General features: G+C 42.3%; 2 protein-coding genes across 2 annotated transcripts in view; both read left to right on the top strand.

Annotated features, from left to right (window-relative positions):
• Positions 1-5494, top strand: part of GUCY2C (guanylate cyclase 2C) — a 48327-nt gene extending 42833 nt beyond the window's left edge. The window contains exons 23-27 of the mRNA XM_050903784.1: positions 251-425; positions 1374-1472; positions 2233-2327; positions 2974-3050; positions 4910-5494. Coding sequence (XP_050759741.1) covers positions 251-425; positions 1374-1472; positions 2233-2327; positions 2974-3050; positions 4910-5084 — 621 coding nt within the window. The 3' untranslated portion in view covers positions 5085-5494. The remainder of the gene's footprint in view (positions 1-250; positions 426-1373; positions 1473-2232; positions 2328-2973; positions 3051-4909) is intronic.
• A 3506-nt stretch (positions 5495-9000) lies between these two features.
• PLBD1 (phospholipase B domain containing 1) overlaps positions 9001-15706 on the top strand; it is a 40302-nt gene continuing 33596 nt past the window's right edge. The window contains exon 1 of the mRNA XM_050901565.1: positions 9001-9076. Within this exon, the coding sequence (XP_050757522.1) occupies positions 9001-9076 (76 nt within the window). The remainder of the gene's footprint in view (positions 9077-15706) is intronic.

Below are 15706 nucleotides of genomic sequence, written 5' to 3' on the forward strand. Positions count from 1 at the left end.
CTTTCAGTGTGCCTGCTTATACCAAATTTTCTATACTAGGTGGTCACAGATTCATTAACAGGAATGCTGGGGACAGTTATAAACACTCATATAACAAAAAGGTGTCAGCTACCTTAAACTAATCAATCCTGCTGCCCAGGGAGGAAACATTTAATCATGAACAAGAGGATCAGATAAAACCTTTCTGCTTTTAACTAAATATGTAATTTGCTATGTCTGCAGGTAGTGAGTTCTAATTTTGTTTCCACAGGTGGAGACCATTGGTGATGCTTACATGGTGGTGAGTGGTTTACCAAAGAGGAATGGCAACCGGCATGCAGTAGACATCTCCATGATGGCTCTGGACATCCTCAGCTTCATGGGATCTTTTGAGCTGAGACATCTGCCGGGTCTGCCTGTTTGGATTCGCATTGGAATTCACTCTGGTACACAGTAGTGCTAGATCAACAACGACAATGTTGTTGCCTTGTTTTTGAACAGAATAGACATCCATAGAAGATCTGGTAGTACATCACACGCAACTGCTCTCCTCATGAAGAATCAGGTTGAAAACAATGTACCTGGAGGAAGAGCAACAGAAGTAAATAAGCCACTGGTTTGTTCCCCCCCAGTGAAATAGCCCAAATACATTTGTTCATAGCTTAAGTCAGTAGCTAGGAAGAGTAACTGCCATTGTTCCTGCTATGATTAAGCCAGTTGTATCAAATAAGCCTTCACAGATCGCTCCTCCCTGACCAAAGTGGAGATCAGCCATGGCCAGCTATGCTTGTCTAGCCAAAAAATGCAGGTCTGTATTTTATGCTTTTGGAGGCAAAAGTTCTGTCAAGCCTATGTGGGAATGTTTTAATTTATCCATAAAAATACTTTTTATCAAAGGGGAACTGCAGATAGCTCAACAATCCCAAGTACTTTGGGAAATTTTATCTTTTTATTTCCGCTTGTTTCAACAACCACCTGAACACCAGCTGCCAGGGGAGGAACATATCAGTGAAGGTGACTGAGGCACTGGGAGACCGCTTGAGACACCACTATGCACCCCTCCATAATGAAGCTTATTCTCTTTCTCTCTTGCTTTCAAAACTGACAGTAACTGTACTTTTTTCTGCACAGAAATTGTGTTTAAATACAATTAACACTGTGCAGCTGTGTCCTTTTTAGGCTCTTATTGGATTATGCAAGACTAACAGAGCTAGGCTTGGTTTGAAGTGGAAGGGGAGACCACTAGATACTTTGGGAAGTGAGGTACAGAGTATTGCCATTGGTGAGGAACGCAGAGCTCCAGCAGGCACTGCACTGCTCTGCAACAGTGAGACACCTTCCAAACAAATAGTCTCTTGATCTACCTTTTTTCATTCTCTGCATCCCATTTCTAGGTCCATGTGCAGCTGGTGTGGTTGGAATAAAAATGCCTCGTTACTGTTTGTTTGGAGATACAGTGAACACAGCTTCGCGGATGGAATCCACAGGCTTGCGTAAGGATTTAATTTTAGCTGTCAGTGTAACAGGACCAAAGGCTATTGGTTAGTTTGTGACCGAAGCATCTGTTTTCAGCTCAGAACAATTTATTATCGGCTTGCAGAAGTTTTAAAGATGAAGAAGCCCTATTTGTTTTGATTACCAATTATTTCACTGTCCTGCTGGGCAACGAAGGATTGTTCCTTGTTCATGCTTCAGTGCTGGTAATGGGGAGTAGGTAGGCTGGATTGCTGGTTGAGTTCCTCTGGAAGATATGATAGTTATGTGTCTGGAATTTAATTTTATTCTATGAATTGTAGATTTTAGTTTGACCTAGAATTGTATTACAGCTTTGCTGTGTAAATACGTGACTGTATATTTTAAGTTGAAGCAATTATGTCTTCAACTTCACCAGCAGGGAACTGTTCCAAGAGCCAGTTTGTCTTCCTTCTGTCCAGTGTCTTCACATGACTATTCTCTATATAGGTTACTCCCAATTATTCTTTTCCCTTTTGGCATCCAAATACCACAGATACCATGGTCACCTGTATTTCAGATCAATGGCTGTACCAGCCTTTCCTCCCTAGATACAATGCTATGTAGTGGAGTCAGATTTTTCATACAGCGGTGTAATTGATTCTCATTTCATTCGACTCTCAGAATTTATGTTGATAATAATTGGAGGAGCTTCTGCTATAGCACCTGTTTTCACATATACTTAATATGATTATGTGGTACATTTCCAGGTTGAGCTTTTATTGTCTCTCTATTTTTTAGCTTTAAGGATTCATGTAAGTGGTTCCACTATTAACATCCTGAAAAGAACAGACTGCCGATTCCAGTGTGAAGTGAGAGGAGAAACGTACTTGAAGGTAACCTTTACCATGTGCATGCATGAACACAAGGAAGAGGGATAGTATAAAAGTATTATATAGCTGAGAGTACCCTGCAACTTAATTAACAGCTGAGGAACAAGGGTTACACATCAATTGGTATCACAGCCTCTAGTGGCTGAAGACACTTCTATAAAGACAATGCAGGCAATTAAGAGCTCCCTAAGTCATAAATGAAAGCAACATAAAGACGTGGAGAATAAATGAAACGTACCATTTGTAACAGAAAATTGTGGAAAGAATTAATCTGATGGAAGGGAAGGTGAATCTATTGTTAATCTGCTCATGCTCCGACAGCTGACTGTCCATCTACCAATCCATTTATTTCAGTCTATTACACTTGGCAGATATCTGTACTTGGGAGCTGATAGCAGGCAGCACAGCTCACCTCTCCCATGGCGTGTGTCAGGTCATGGAAAAAGGGGGCGGGTGTGCAACTGCATCTCCCCCATTATTCTTCTTCTCACATCTGATTTTTAATCCTTTGCTGTGAGCATCAGTTACTGAAAACAAGCAAAGGCAAACACGGCAATGTGCAACACAGTATTATTTAAGTAAATTAACTACAGGAAATTGCATTCTAATCCCGAAATTGTGCTTTCTCTTCTTTGTCATACATATTTAGGGCAGAGGAACAGAGATTACCTACTGGTTGACGGGTACTGAGGACAAGAAATACAATCTCCCAACACCTCCTTCTGTGTAAGATGGTCTTTATATGTGAAAGGGGAAGAGAAATTCCCAGTCTTTGTGCTTTAGCCTTCACTGTTCCTCCCTGGCACTTGGTGTGGTTTTTTTATACCACTCAACTTGCCTTCAGTAGTTAGAGGCTTAACAGTGTACGTGCATATAAACGTGTAAATATTCATGACATTGGACTATGCATATGCTGAAGGTTATTTGTATATATAAGCACTTAACAGGTTCATTTCCTGGGAAGGGAAATAAGACTTACAGGACAAGTTGCTGATGTGGCAAGTGCAAGAGATAGACAGAAAAATGAAAAACATTAATATTTCCAAAACTTTAGTCCTAATTGCACCTGTGTGTGACAATACAGTGAGAGGATAACTGCAACTGAATGTGCAGCTGTCTGTAATACCATGTTATGCCTGTGAGCTCTTGCGGGGGAATTTGGAAGAGGAATGAACTTGCAGGATTTCAAGCAGGATTCTGCTAGAAGAGGCAGACAAAGTTACTGTAGTATTGCACAGGCATAAAGTCTTTAAAAATTGAACAAAAGCTTACTTTCTAACACATAAGAGACACGTTATCAGAAAAAAAATATGAGGTTGATGTCCTGGAACTGAGCTATCATTTTGCATTAGTATTGAATGAAATATAGTAATAGCAGAAGTGTTGTTTTTGAGAAACTGGAAAACTGAAGTCAGGATAACTGGTTGCATTTATTTCATGTGTATTTTGCATATGAGTATTGCATTATTTCCTGCAAACTCACTGAACGTGGAAGTTCCTCACTTTCTGCTCTGAACTCCTGTGTACAGTTGCTCTTTACTAAGTGCGAATTTGCTGCCATCTGCTTTGAAATGACAGTGTTTCAGTACAACTTGAAGCAATTATACTGCAAATTGTAGTTTGCCAGATACATTGGGATCCCTTATGGTGAAAGGCATAAGTAAATATTATAGCTTACTTCTACTGCAAACGTTTTGAATCTTACACAACGTGTCCATTGCACAAATAAAATTTTCTGCCTGGTTATTCCTATCTACCTAAGAGAAAAGAGGAGGCTAAGAGAAAGATAAAGGTTTTCTCAGGACATTTGCAAAACAGAAACAATATCAAACTTTTAATCTACTACAGAATCTCATGAACTTTGAATTTTTTTAATGGAAAGTCCAAGTGTTTGTCTCTGGGCTGAGCAGGAAATACTGTCAAGCCTACTTCTATGGTACATCTCTTTTGTAAACTCAGAACTTTTTTTTAATTAATATGATCTGTTGAGACTATATCAGAATTATCAAATTGGCAATTCTTCTGGAATTCAACTGTTGAAAGTACCTCTTGAGCTGGATCACTGTGGTCAGTGATGGTTTGGTTTTCACTTCCTCATATAGACTGCGACTGATAAAATTGCCCCTTAAAATTGTCATATGTGGCGTACTCCAGCAAAAGCCAGATACACTGCAGAAATCTATGAAAAGGTGGAAACTCTGTTACTGAAGGCGCCTGAAGTTGAACAGTGGAAGTGCTGGTGCCAGTAATGGTGTTGAGAGCTAGAATCTATTTTGATTGGGAGTGAATCTAATTCATGTCTTCCTTTTCATGCAAATGATCGTGATTTTTTTTAAGGTCGATAATGACACAGCTACAGACCTCCTGTGCAGAGACACTGATCTATACTATCTGGAAAAATCACATGGAAATCCTGAATTTTATTCCCAAATCCACAACCTGAATTTGGTTCTGCCCACACTTTTTTATCAGTAGTGTGTGAATGTCATTAAGATAAACGTGGGATAGAAATGTTCAAAAAACACACTGAGGATCACTAAAAACGTGTGAATCACTGAATTTTTTTTCTGTCCTGTTGCTTTCAGGGAGAACCAGCAGCGGTTACAAGATCACTTAGCAGAGATGATAACCAATATTCTTCAGAAAAGGGAAAATGAAGGATCCAAGACACGGGAGCTTTCACGGGTAGCTAGCTACCGATCAGGTACCCTGGAATACCTGCAACTGGTCAGCACAGAGAATTCTGCCACATATCTTTAAAACTGGATGTTCAGTATGACTCAAAAAGCTGCAGCAACTCTCTGGAGCACTTCATGTGAAGGCTGGAGGCTTATACTCTCAGCTAGAGGAGAAAGAAAATACCTTTTCAAGCATCCTTTCTACCACCCGACCTGCTATCAGTAAATCAAACCTCTCTTCACTGTAATGTTGAAATTGTCAGATGACTTCAGCAGGACACATGCAGCCTGATTTGAGGTAAATGAAAATATCTGCACTTGAGTCTGGAAAATAGTTGGGGTTTTTTTTTGGTTAGTTTTTAAAATGTGATAGCCTGTTCAATAATCCACTTCTGAAAATACTCACAGCAAAGCCTTAATTTGTCATGATTTTTAAATGTTGTACTTAATTTGTAATTTTTATTTGAAGAAAGATTTGCTGTAATATATTTGAAAATAACATTAAACATATAATTTGTAAATCCTGGATATGTTGCCATTTTGCCGCTTCTGTTGTTTTCTCCTGTGTCTCACATGTTTTGTTTAATCAAGTTGACTTTGTTCAAGAGACAACACTTCTGTTATTTACCTTGGGAGATTAATCCAGAAGTTGTATGATTTCTAAAGCTTATCTGTATCTCTTGGGCCTGCAAACTGAAACTGGAAATCTTTCAAAACCAGACACTTTCATATCTTTTCTCCACTTCTGCTTCTGCCCCCAAGCCAGAAGTGGAACAGAAATGAAGGAAACAAACTTATCTGAATTTCTTAAACCTCAGAAAGTTTCAATTCAACTTTTGGATGAAGTTTCACAACCAGGCAGAACTCAGGTTTTACTCAGATGACTCGCTCATTAACTGACACCATGGCATTTATATTAATAAACAAACAGCTTTGAAAAGCAACCAAAGCACAGGGGACGCAAGTAAAAGAAAATCAGCATTCATATGAAGAAATAACAGCTAGTGAGTGAAACTTTTGCAAAGGCCTTTTGTGCATTGGTGGCTTTCAAAGCAGAGCTACTTCCTTCACCGTTGTCAAATATTGGTCAGTATTCAAACCATAAAACTTGGTGCAAGATCATTCTTTTTTGGTTTTGAACAGCATTTTTGTTCAAGTAAACAACTTAAAAATTTTAAGCAAGCCAGTTGGCTGTGTTTTTTCTTTGTCAACCTAAACTGGCTTTGTAAGAACACACACACACAAAAAGAACAACCTAGGTGTAAACAGACAGATCTGAAGTGCAAAGATTCCTGGAAAAATTAAATCAGGAGGTGCTGTAGGGTTTATACTCTTGCCTAATGAATGCAAATTCCTACACCCAGGAACACGATACAGACAGAAATAGCAGATAGCATATAACCAACAGCCACAGCTTTCAGATTGTATGTAACCTATCTTAAACTTGGACTGGCACTAATACCATACCATTACTTCTTCGGTCTGCGTCCTAATGGAAGTGTTCATTGGGATAAGGATAGAAAAAAATTTCTGGTATTCTAAAACTGGTATGTATTAAAAGGACTACCAGTACAGTAAAAAAGTATAAAGTCTGCTATTTCCTGCCCCGTGGTGCCAATCGACAAGCTTTGTCTCTATGTCTGCATTCTTGGGGGCGACTCCTGGGCTTCTGGGCATCACTGGACTATTCTGGTTGCTGTATCTGATACGCTCAGCAAGTGTAGCTGTAATGCAGTGACAAGCACGGCACTCCTCAAGCCTGAAGAAGCCCACTACTACTATCTTAGGCAGAGCTGCTCTGATCTTTGAAGTGACATAAGTCTATCTTTACAGAGGAGTTTTATGGATTCCATCCTTGACACCTCTGAGATACAAATTATTTTAGAGCAAATGTCTGCTGACACTGATTGAGACAATTAATTTAAAGTGTTTAGTTTTCAGTAGCCCTTCTCTTTCCTGCATTCTTCAGATCATAAATTTCATATAATTCTTTGAAGATAAATAGTTACCTTAGCAATGAATTGATGGACCCATCTTCTGGTAGGTTTGTTTTCTACATAGTTCTGTCTCTGCACATATCTGCCACCCATACATCACAATAAAATAAATTTTGACTACCCTTTTTAAAAATCTGCTCCTGGTTTCTGGTTTGAATCTGTCTTAGATTCAGTGTCTTACCATTGCATCTTGTTATCAAATGTTAGATCAAAGAGCCCTTGACCATTAGAAATCTGTCACTGAAGGTCCAGTAATTCACCTCTCCTGTTTTTCCTAAGCAGTGAAACGTTACATTAAAAACAAAATACAATTTTGTTCTCCAGGTGGAAAGGATTTTGGCTGCACCATCACCATTCATTTGAACTTAACTCACACCAAAAAAAATTCTGTGAATCCCTGGGCTGGGAGCATGTGGAAGTGAATCTTTCCAAATACACATCGAGAGCTTTGTAGCTTTGGTCATATTCAGACTCCCTCCTTGTCTCCATCTCATTTTTGTCATGCATCTGCACTGCCCTCCTGTTTCAGCATTGTATATTTGTGCTCTCTATCCTAGTTTGCAGGTGCCTCCAATTCCTGGCCATGCCCATCACTTGTACACAGAGAATCTTGTTTTGAATACTTTTTTTTTTCCCTGTGGTAAACCTATACAGGGAATTCTATGGAAAACATAATTTTGTATTTTACTTCACCAACACAGTCAAACTGAGAGCAGCATGTGAGACAGGTGAACTTCTCATTTGGAAAAAACCTTTGGAAAATAATCCTCCAAAGCAAACACTGCATCCATTCATGATTAGACTTTTAAGAGTAATTTTTTACTGGGGAGGCAAAAAAAAAGTAACAACAGCACTGTGTTTTATCCTTATCTCTTAGTGAAAAGTAGCCCAGAACAAAACAGCGATGGGTATGGAAGGATCCCTGCAGCTGGCAGTAGTGTTATAGTGCTCTTATACTGGACTTGAAGCCAAGTCATGCTATTTGGCCTGAACTGGTTGGCATGTGACCTCGTTGTATGAGGCGATTACAGGCACCGGTATAAAATTTGAACTATCTTAAACAATTACTGAAACACAAAGTCCTGATAATGGCTGTTTTAGGACAGCGGTAGAATATCCAGCACTGGGGGAGAAGAAAAGTCAGCATCTCAAAATGATCTGAATCACAGCAGCAGAGGAAGACCCCACGGGAAGTTGTCCCTATCTGTAAACCCCAAGAAAAGAAGCATCTCTCAGCTTTTCTGCTGGGATACGCGCCGTGGTTGTTCTTCTCAACAGGGCCAAAAGCTGCTCTTCCTCTGATGTAAAACACATAGTTTGGTAAGACACCACCTAACTCGTGTTGCTTTACGGGGGCCTTTCCTGATAAACCTTCGCCCCTTTTTGGTTAATCACCCTTGGCAAGCCCAGTGGCCCAGCAAGCACTGGCCTAGGGCTCCCTCCTCACTGCCGTCTGCCATATGAGGCCGGCCAGTGTGGTGGCGAGGCCCGACCTCAGCCTGGAGTGAACCCCACATCCCGGCCAGGCCTTGGGGGCTCCAAACAAGCGCCAGGGTCAAAAAGATGCCAGGGCCCTGGGCTTGCAGCCCAACTTGACTGAACGCCTTCCCCAGCGCCTTCCGCCATCACCGCCAGCACGACGGGCTGCGAGGCGGCTGGGCACAGAGGGCAGCGTACCGCCCGGCCGGCGGGGCAGCCGGCAGCCCCGGGCCCAATAGCCGCCTCGGGCCCTCTGCCGCGACACTTTGGGCGGGAAGCGCGGTGTGAAAAGCTGCCGCCGCTGCCGGCCTCCCCCGGGGCACATCCCGGACCCGGTGGGGAGAGGGCGGCTGGCGCGAAGGGCAGCCCTCGCCCCAGCAGGGCCACCCCCAGCACGGGGCGCCGGGGCCGGGGCGGGCGCCGAAGGAGGCGGGGGCAGCGGTGAGACCTGCCCTGAGCGAGGGAACTTCTTAAAGTCCCGCCGCCTCCCGGTGCCCAGAGGAGGCGCGGAGGAGCAGCATCATGGCCCGGCTCGGCGGCGGCGTGCGCTGCTGCTGGGGGCTCGTCCTCCTGTGGGCGGTGGCGGGGGTCCGAGCAGGTGAGGCGAGCGGGGGGGTCGGGAGGCCGGCCCTGAGGGGGCGGCAGGGGGGCCTCGCCCCGGAGCCCCCTCGCTGGGGTGGGCTGGAAAGGAGGGAGACGGAGGGGCTGCCTCCAGCCCTGGGGGTGCCAGATGATCGGGAGGGACTGTCCCGCCGGCGGAGCCCGGCCCGGGGCTCCGCCGCGGCTCCCGAGGAGGCAGCGCGGCTCACCCGGGCCCGCCCCGGGGGACTCGCCGGCCTCCGTGCCTCGTCTGGGGTAGCTGTTCCTCGCTGCGCCTCCTCCCCGGCTGGCTCCGGGGGGAGAGGCCGCCCCATACCGCCTTGGAAACGGGTGCGAGGCGGCGAGGGGCCTCGTCCCCCGGCAGTGCAGGGGCCGTCGCGGCGGTTGAGCCCGTCAACCCCCCGGAGGGACCCTGAAGGCCGGGGAGGGGCCCGGCTGCCTCATGGGCTTGCTGCGAGAGCACCTCATGGCCCGCCGGCTGGGGCAGGCTCGGCCGTGGTGCCTCGTGGGTGTTAAGTGCTGGCACTTCATTCCTGCGTACTTTCAACACATCTTTCCCGTTCCCGGAATGGGCGAGGGGAACCAAACTAAGAATTTAACAGACGGGAAGCTGCCTTGAGCGCCCAGTGGTGCTGGGTTTTGATGTAATATGCATGCATGGTAATCATTTAGGATGGACGCTTCGTTTTGGTGCTGTGGCCTACAGCATGCTGCGACTTGCATCTTTAACAGTTTTAGTGCTAGCTTGTGGGTATAGGTCATTGTCTGTGTTTCAGAATTTGTACCTATGCATGATCAGATGTTTTCTGAGTAAACTTGGGTTGCCATTAGAGTAAGTAATTTACCAATATCTGATTAACTTAAAAATTGAAGTTATTTTCTGTGGTACAAACGCTACTTCATGCTAGTTTTGTGCTCATGGTTGTTTTTCATCATATATTTGCATAATATACTTTTTCAGTCAAAGTTGTAAGGCTCCAACTAGGGTAATTCAATAACTGAAACTCTTGTAACACTTTTGATCTTCCTCTGTCGACTGCTATAGCTTTTCTGTCTCCTGATTTTAGAGCTTTATTCTTGTGGCAACTTCAAAGTCAGGTTTGGTTACAAGCAGAATTTGGCAAATGCCATAATGGCACATCTTGGTGAGAGCTTCACGGTTTTCCATAGAATCTCGGCTTCCTGCTTAAAAATTGAGTTTCTGCTCGGTATGTTTGAGAAACATTGCACCTGTGGACACACACTGTGGTAGCTAACTATGTGCTAGAAGAGGTATGCCAGTCAGGTATGAACATAGGATTATTTTCTTTTTTTTCCATGTCAAACTATGAAACAGGTTTACCAGCAAATGGAAGGATAGGGAAAGGAGTCACTAAAGGAGGGAATTTAAGAGATGCTGAGCAAGTGTGGAGTATGTGAAAGTGAAGCTGCCTCTGGAGGGTCATTAAAAGTTAGTGACAGACAGCAGCCATTTAGAGCAGAATGCCCATTAGAGAATTCTGGATACCATTTGTAGTGGTGGTAATAGTAGGGTTGTTGGGGAGCAAATCTCAGCAGGAGAATATCTCCCTCTTCTGCTGCTTTCAATGAATTCTGAAGATCTTAAGGGCTGAATTCAGTGCTTATCTTCTAGGAAATTCCTAGTTAACTTATTAATTGCCACAAAACAAGGAGAGATTAAGGTACCAGTTGTTTTGATGTCCAGAATGTTACAAGCATCTCATTTTGCTGATGGTCCTACCTCATCTTGGAGACCTATTCTTCAAACCTTACCTGAATTGGCAAAAACTTTTAGTACTATATTAGCAGGACTGAAGGAAGGGTCAACTGTGAATCATGCGGAGGGAGTGAAAGGAAGTTCAGGGTATAAAGTAGTTTCAGCTAATACCTGACTGATTCCTCACATCATAATTGAAGTACTGGCAGAAAACTACTAAGTAGCAAATAGAAACGCCTTTAGGCTATTTAATGGAGTAAACTTGGCCTTCAGCACTGTGAATTGCCTAGATTTTTTTTTTTTTAATTGGTTCATTGTTCTTTAGCATTTTGAACACCTCAAAGATTCTTCATCATACTGTTTGGAAACTGTTTCTAGAGAATTTTACTCTGGTAAAAATGACTTTAAATTTAGGGACTATGAGATTAGTGAAGCTACTTGTGAAATTACTTTTGTTTCCTGTGTGGATGAGCTATACTGGGAACTTATAAGTGTTTTGGCAAGCTTTCTGCATCAGCTAAGCTTTACTAGTAAGTATCCTTGTGAACATGAAAACCATACAAGACTCTAACTCTTAATTTATAGTTCACATTTGAATATTGCTTCTCTCTCATGTAAGCACAAATCAGGGGATTAGGCTTCAAATAATGACAGGTCTGTTAGAGGCAAATTGAAAAATTACTTAGACCTGAAATGTATGAGGAAATAGGGTGAATTAAGGCCAGTAGAATAGAAAATGCAAATAGCTTATATTCAAGCAGAACAAGAAAGCATTTACTCCTTTAAATGAAAATTACTGAGTTTTGTGTTAAGTTCTTGTGTGGTTTAAGCTAATCTCTAAAGAAGTTCTGAGGTACTTAACATTCGTTTTGTAATGGATTCCAGTCGTAACTGTGCTTTGAAATCTCAGTTGTACTTTAGAGGTATACAACCTTTTTTAAACAGTTAAAAGGATGGTTCTAAAATTTTTAATGGGAAAATAGGACATGCTCTATCAAATTACAAAATTAAACAGAAACATCAGATGTTCCTTATTATGGTTGACCTGAAATATTTAAATGCTATACCGTGCTACTATAATCTTTACTACTGAACATTAGCTGTAAGAGAGAGTATACTGAAAACAGGAGATGTGCAACTCTGTGCTAGGTTTTTTGTGTTTCTAAGTTGTGCAAAACTATTTTCAGTGAAACAGTAGAGTACTAGCTTCCTTATTTAGTGGAAAGTGTATAGGTGGAATCTATGAAGTACATCTGAACACCTCTACAAAAAAAGGCTTCACCTTTGAAAAGCCATAGGTAAAAATAAGCATGTAAAATATAGATAAAAATTAGTAGTTAAGGAAGCCAGTGGTTTTCCTATTATTAGGAGATGCTCACAGTTGTTAACTTAATTTGGCTTGTTACATGCAACCTAACCAGTACTTCATTGCTTGTGAGTTAGCTTGTTTCTCAGACTAAGGAAAAATATGAATATTAATTCTCACCCCAAACCTTGTAGCTCTTTCTAATTAGAGAAATTAACAGAACTCCTTTTTCCTTGCAGACAAAAGTCCAATAGCCTATCTAGATACATGTATGTTTTAAAAACAACTTATGGCTGGGAAAGCATAAGGAAAAGCAGCTGTTGCATATTGCCAAACAAATTTTACTGGCATTCTTAAGGCATGTCAGGTGTTATTTTTATAGGTGTAATTTATTTAATAAGTAGTAGTGGCAGTTATCAAATAGTGTGTGTGTTAGATGGTCTTGGGCCATCTTGCTGTACTGCTCTTCGTTTTTCTTCCTCATCTTCTCTGTCCATTCTGTTCTTTGATTACAAGTTACTGCCACTCTTTCATGTCCTCTTCAGCGTCTGATTTCTTCTTTTTTTCATCTTGCCTCAGTCCTCTCGCTTAGTATTTCCTTTAATTGCTTTCTCTATATTCGCACAAACATGTATGTATTTCCACTGCCACCAAATAAAAGACAAGCTCTGCTTTTAACATAACCTTGGCAATGCCTGTATTGAGCCAAAAAAGCAGAGAACAGATTTGACATTTCAGCCTGAAAACCAAGGGGACTACCACCACCTCCTAGCCACAGCTGAAATATCTTCATTTTTCCATTATTTAGGGTATAATCTTGGCAAAAAGCAGATACTTCTCACTTGTTGAAGAAATTCCAGCACTCTCCCAACTATAGTCCCTATTTCTGGATCTTTATTTGGCAGAAGCATTGATGTATCTTTAAAAACAGGCAATTTGAGGAAGGGTTCCTCCCAGTCCCTACCGACTGCAGAAAGGAGAAGGAACACTTGTTTATTTCCAGGCTTGTTTTGTCATTGCATTTCTCCACTTCTGTCTCCCACCATACAGTGCGCTGGTGGCGGTGGTGGAACTGTGCATTGCTGATGCTATGCAGTTCTCCTGGCTGGCCGGTTGCATGGAGGGGAACGGTGACTCCACTGACATACCCTATCCCCAGGGATTTTGAGTCAGTCATCGCAGTGAATAGTGTGTGCTTTGGCTTGTTATTTAGGTTATTCTAAGCAATACTGTTATGGAATAGCCACAGATTATCACAGTCTTCTGTTCTTCAGAGTCCTGAGAGCAGGCAATAGGCTGAAATACTTGTTAGCATTCTCAGCTACACACTAGGAAGTCTAACTTCGATGATGAAAGGATGATTTGTAGATTCATGGAGATGTTGCATACGATTCATGTGTAAGAAGTTACCAATACAACTGCTGGGATAAGAGATGCTACGGCCCCTGGCTCACCCTCCAAAAACAAATATAAAAATGCCAGCATTATTCAGGGGGAAGGTTCTTGTTGTTGCAGGACACATGGGATTGTTTGGAAATGCGCAGTTGCTTCTTGTGTATCTATGTATATTCCATGTTATACTTCAGTTCTGGATGGTGTTCTTGGCAAAGGTAGTGCTGCTAGTTTAGATGAATGCAGATTAAAACTGTAACAGACTGGGTGATAGCAAATGCTTTGATTACATTGTAGTGTAAGCATGTTTTAAGTGTACACAGATTTATAAGCTTGTAGTTTTAACTCTATCAGTAGCAAGATAAAGACTTATCTTCTAAATTATAACAATTACTGTATGATTATATATGTGTTCCTTGAAATAAACATAGCAATTTCATATGTAGGTATTTTGACACTTTAGACCAGGGCAATTACATTTGCAGAAACCAACATAAAAATTAATGAGGTGAAATGGGACGATGAGTGAATGAGTTGGGGGGGGCGGGGGGGGAAATCAGTAATGGAAAATGGTCTTTTCCAGCGTCATTGTTAAGCCACATCTATGACAGCTACCTTGATGCTGTTCCTCTAAAGGCCTCTCCAGGTTTGTTGCAAATTATTGTGTAATTTAATGTTTCCCCTTCTCTCCCATCCTCTTCTAGTCCTGGCTTTCTTCAGTTTAAATTTGTCTTATTGTGAAGTTGGGGCAGGGCAAACTCCAAGGGTAATTTTAAAGTTTGTTCTGACTTTTGAAAATAGCTCTGCATGCTCATGCTCTGGCAGAGCATAAAACAAAGAAACACAGCCTGCTGTGTTAGAATACCTGTGTCGGATCAGTCTGTCTGGCACCAGCATCAGCCTTCTTTTAAAAAAGAAGGCAACAGCTATTTTGCTTTAGGCAAAAGAAAGTTTCTTTGACATACCTATCTAGTCTGTGGGCACTAGTAACAATATCCAGCTGCCCTGGTTTCTCTTGACTACTTGCCACCTCTCCACAGCCTAATGAAGAGGTGGGAAGAAGATCATCTTTTCCCCTACTTTGTTCTTGCTCTTTTTACCCATTCCTCAGCTGTCTTTGTGTACTGGGGACGTGGCCTGTCTCTCCTCTGCCCCGCAGTGGGCTTCTTGGTTGGAATCAGCCTTCCCCTTTACTGCTAGACAGGTTAGTTGTGTTCTGCACTGACCCCTTGCACCACTTATTCACAGGACCTCCTTTTCCCTGACCTCTTTGCTTGTGTGAGCTTTAGCTGTGTAAGATAGCCTTTGGCTCTCTTCAGTGATGACCCTTATCAGCCTGCTCTTCTTTTTATAGATTTTCAGTCTGAGTGATTCCTATGTTTACCCTTAAGCTAAAGTAGCAATTACCCCATGTATTACTAGAAGATAGTTAAGGAGACAAGTGAAAAGTAAGATCATAGCTGCTTGAAGAGTTATCCGAAGTCTGTCATGTCTCAGTCCTTTAAATAGCCTCAGTACCTGGCAGATGAAAAACATGTTTTTAAACACTGTGTTCCAAGTCCCTGAAATGACTTCATCTCTAAATAGAGATTCATGTAAAAACTTCTATTCATAGAATGGGGGGGAAAAAACCTTAGTTCCTTCCCTGTTAAAATTCTGTTCTTGTTAATGCTTTTCCTGTTCACATGAGAAGTGTCTCTAGTACCTCATGAAGACTGACATAGTGCTTAGTGGTACAAAGTCTAGCTGGAGACCAGTAACTAGTGGTGTATGCCAGCAGTCGATACTGTTCAGCATCTTCCTTAATGGTCTGGGTGATGGGGCAGAGTGTACCCTCAGCAAGTTTGCTGATGATACAAAACTGGGAGGAGGTGGCTCATACATCAGAGGGTCATACTGCCATTCAGAGAGACCTCAACAGGCTGGAGAAATGGCCTGACGGAATGCAGTTCCTCATGCAGTTCAACAAAGGGAAATGCCAAGTCCTGCACCTGGGGAGGAATAACCCCATGTACCAACATATGCTGGGGGCTGACTGTTTCAAAAGCAGCTTTGCAGAAAAGGGCATGGGGGTCTTGGTGGATGCCAAGCTGAACATGAGCCACCAATGTGCCCTTGTGGCAAAAAAGGATAACTGTCTCCTGAGCTGCATCAGGAGGAGTGTTGCCAGCAGGTTGAGAGAGGTGATCCTTCCCCTCTGCTCAGCATTGGTA

This window comes from Gymnogyps californianus, chromosome 1, assembly GCF_018139145.2.
Source record: "Gymnogyps californianus isolate 813 chromosome 1, ASM1813914v2, whole genome shotgun sequence".
In the NCBI taxonomy this organism is placed as follows: domain Eukaryota; kingdom Metazoa; phylum Chordata; class Aves; order Accipitriformes; family Cathartidae; genus Gymnogyps; species Gymnogyps californianus.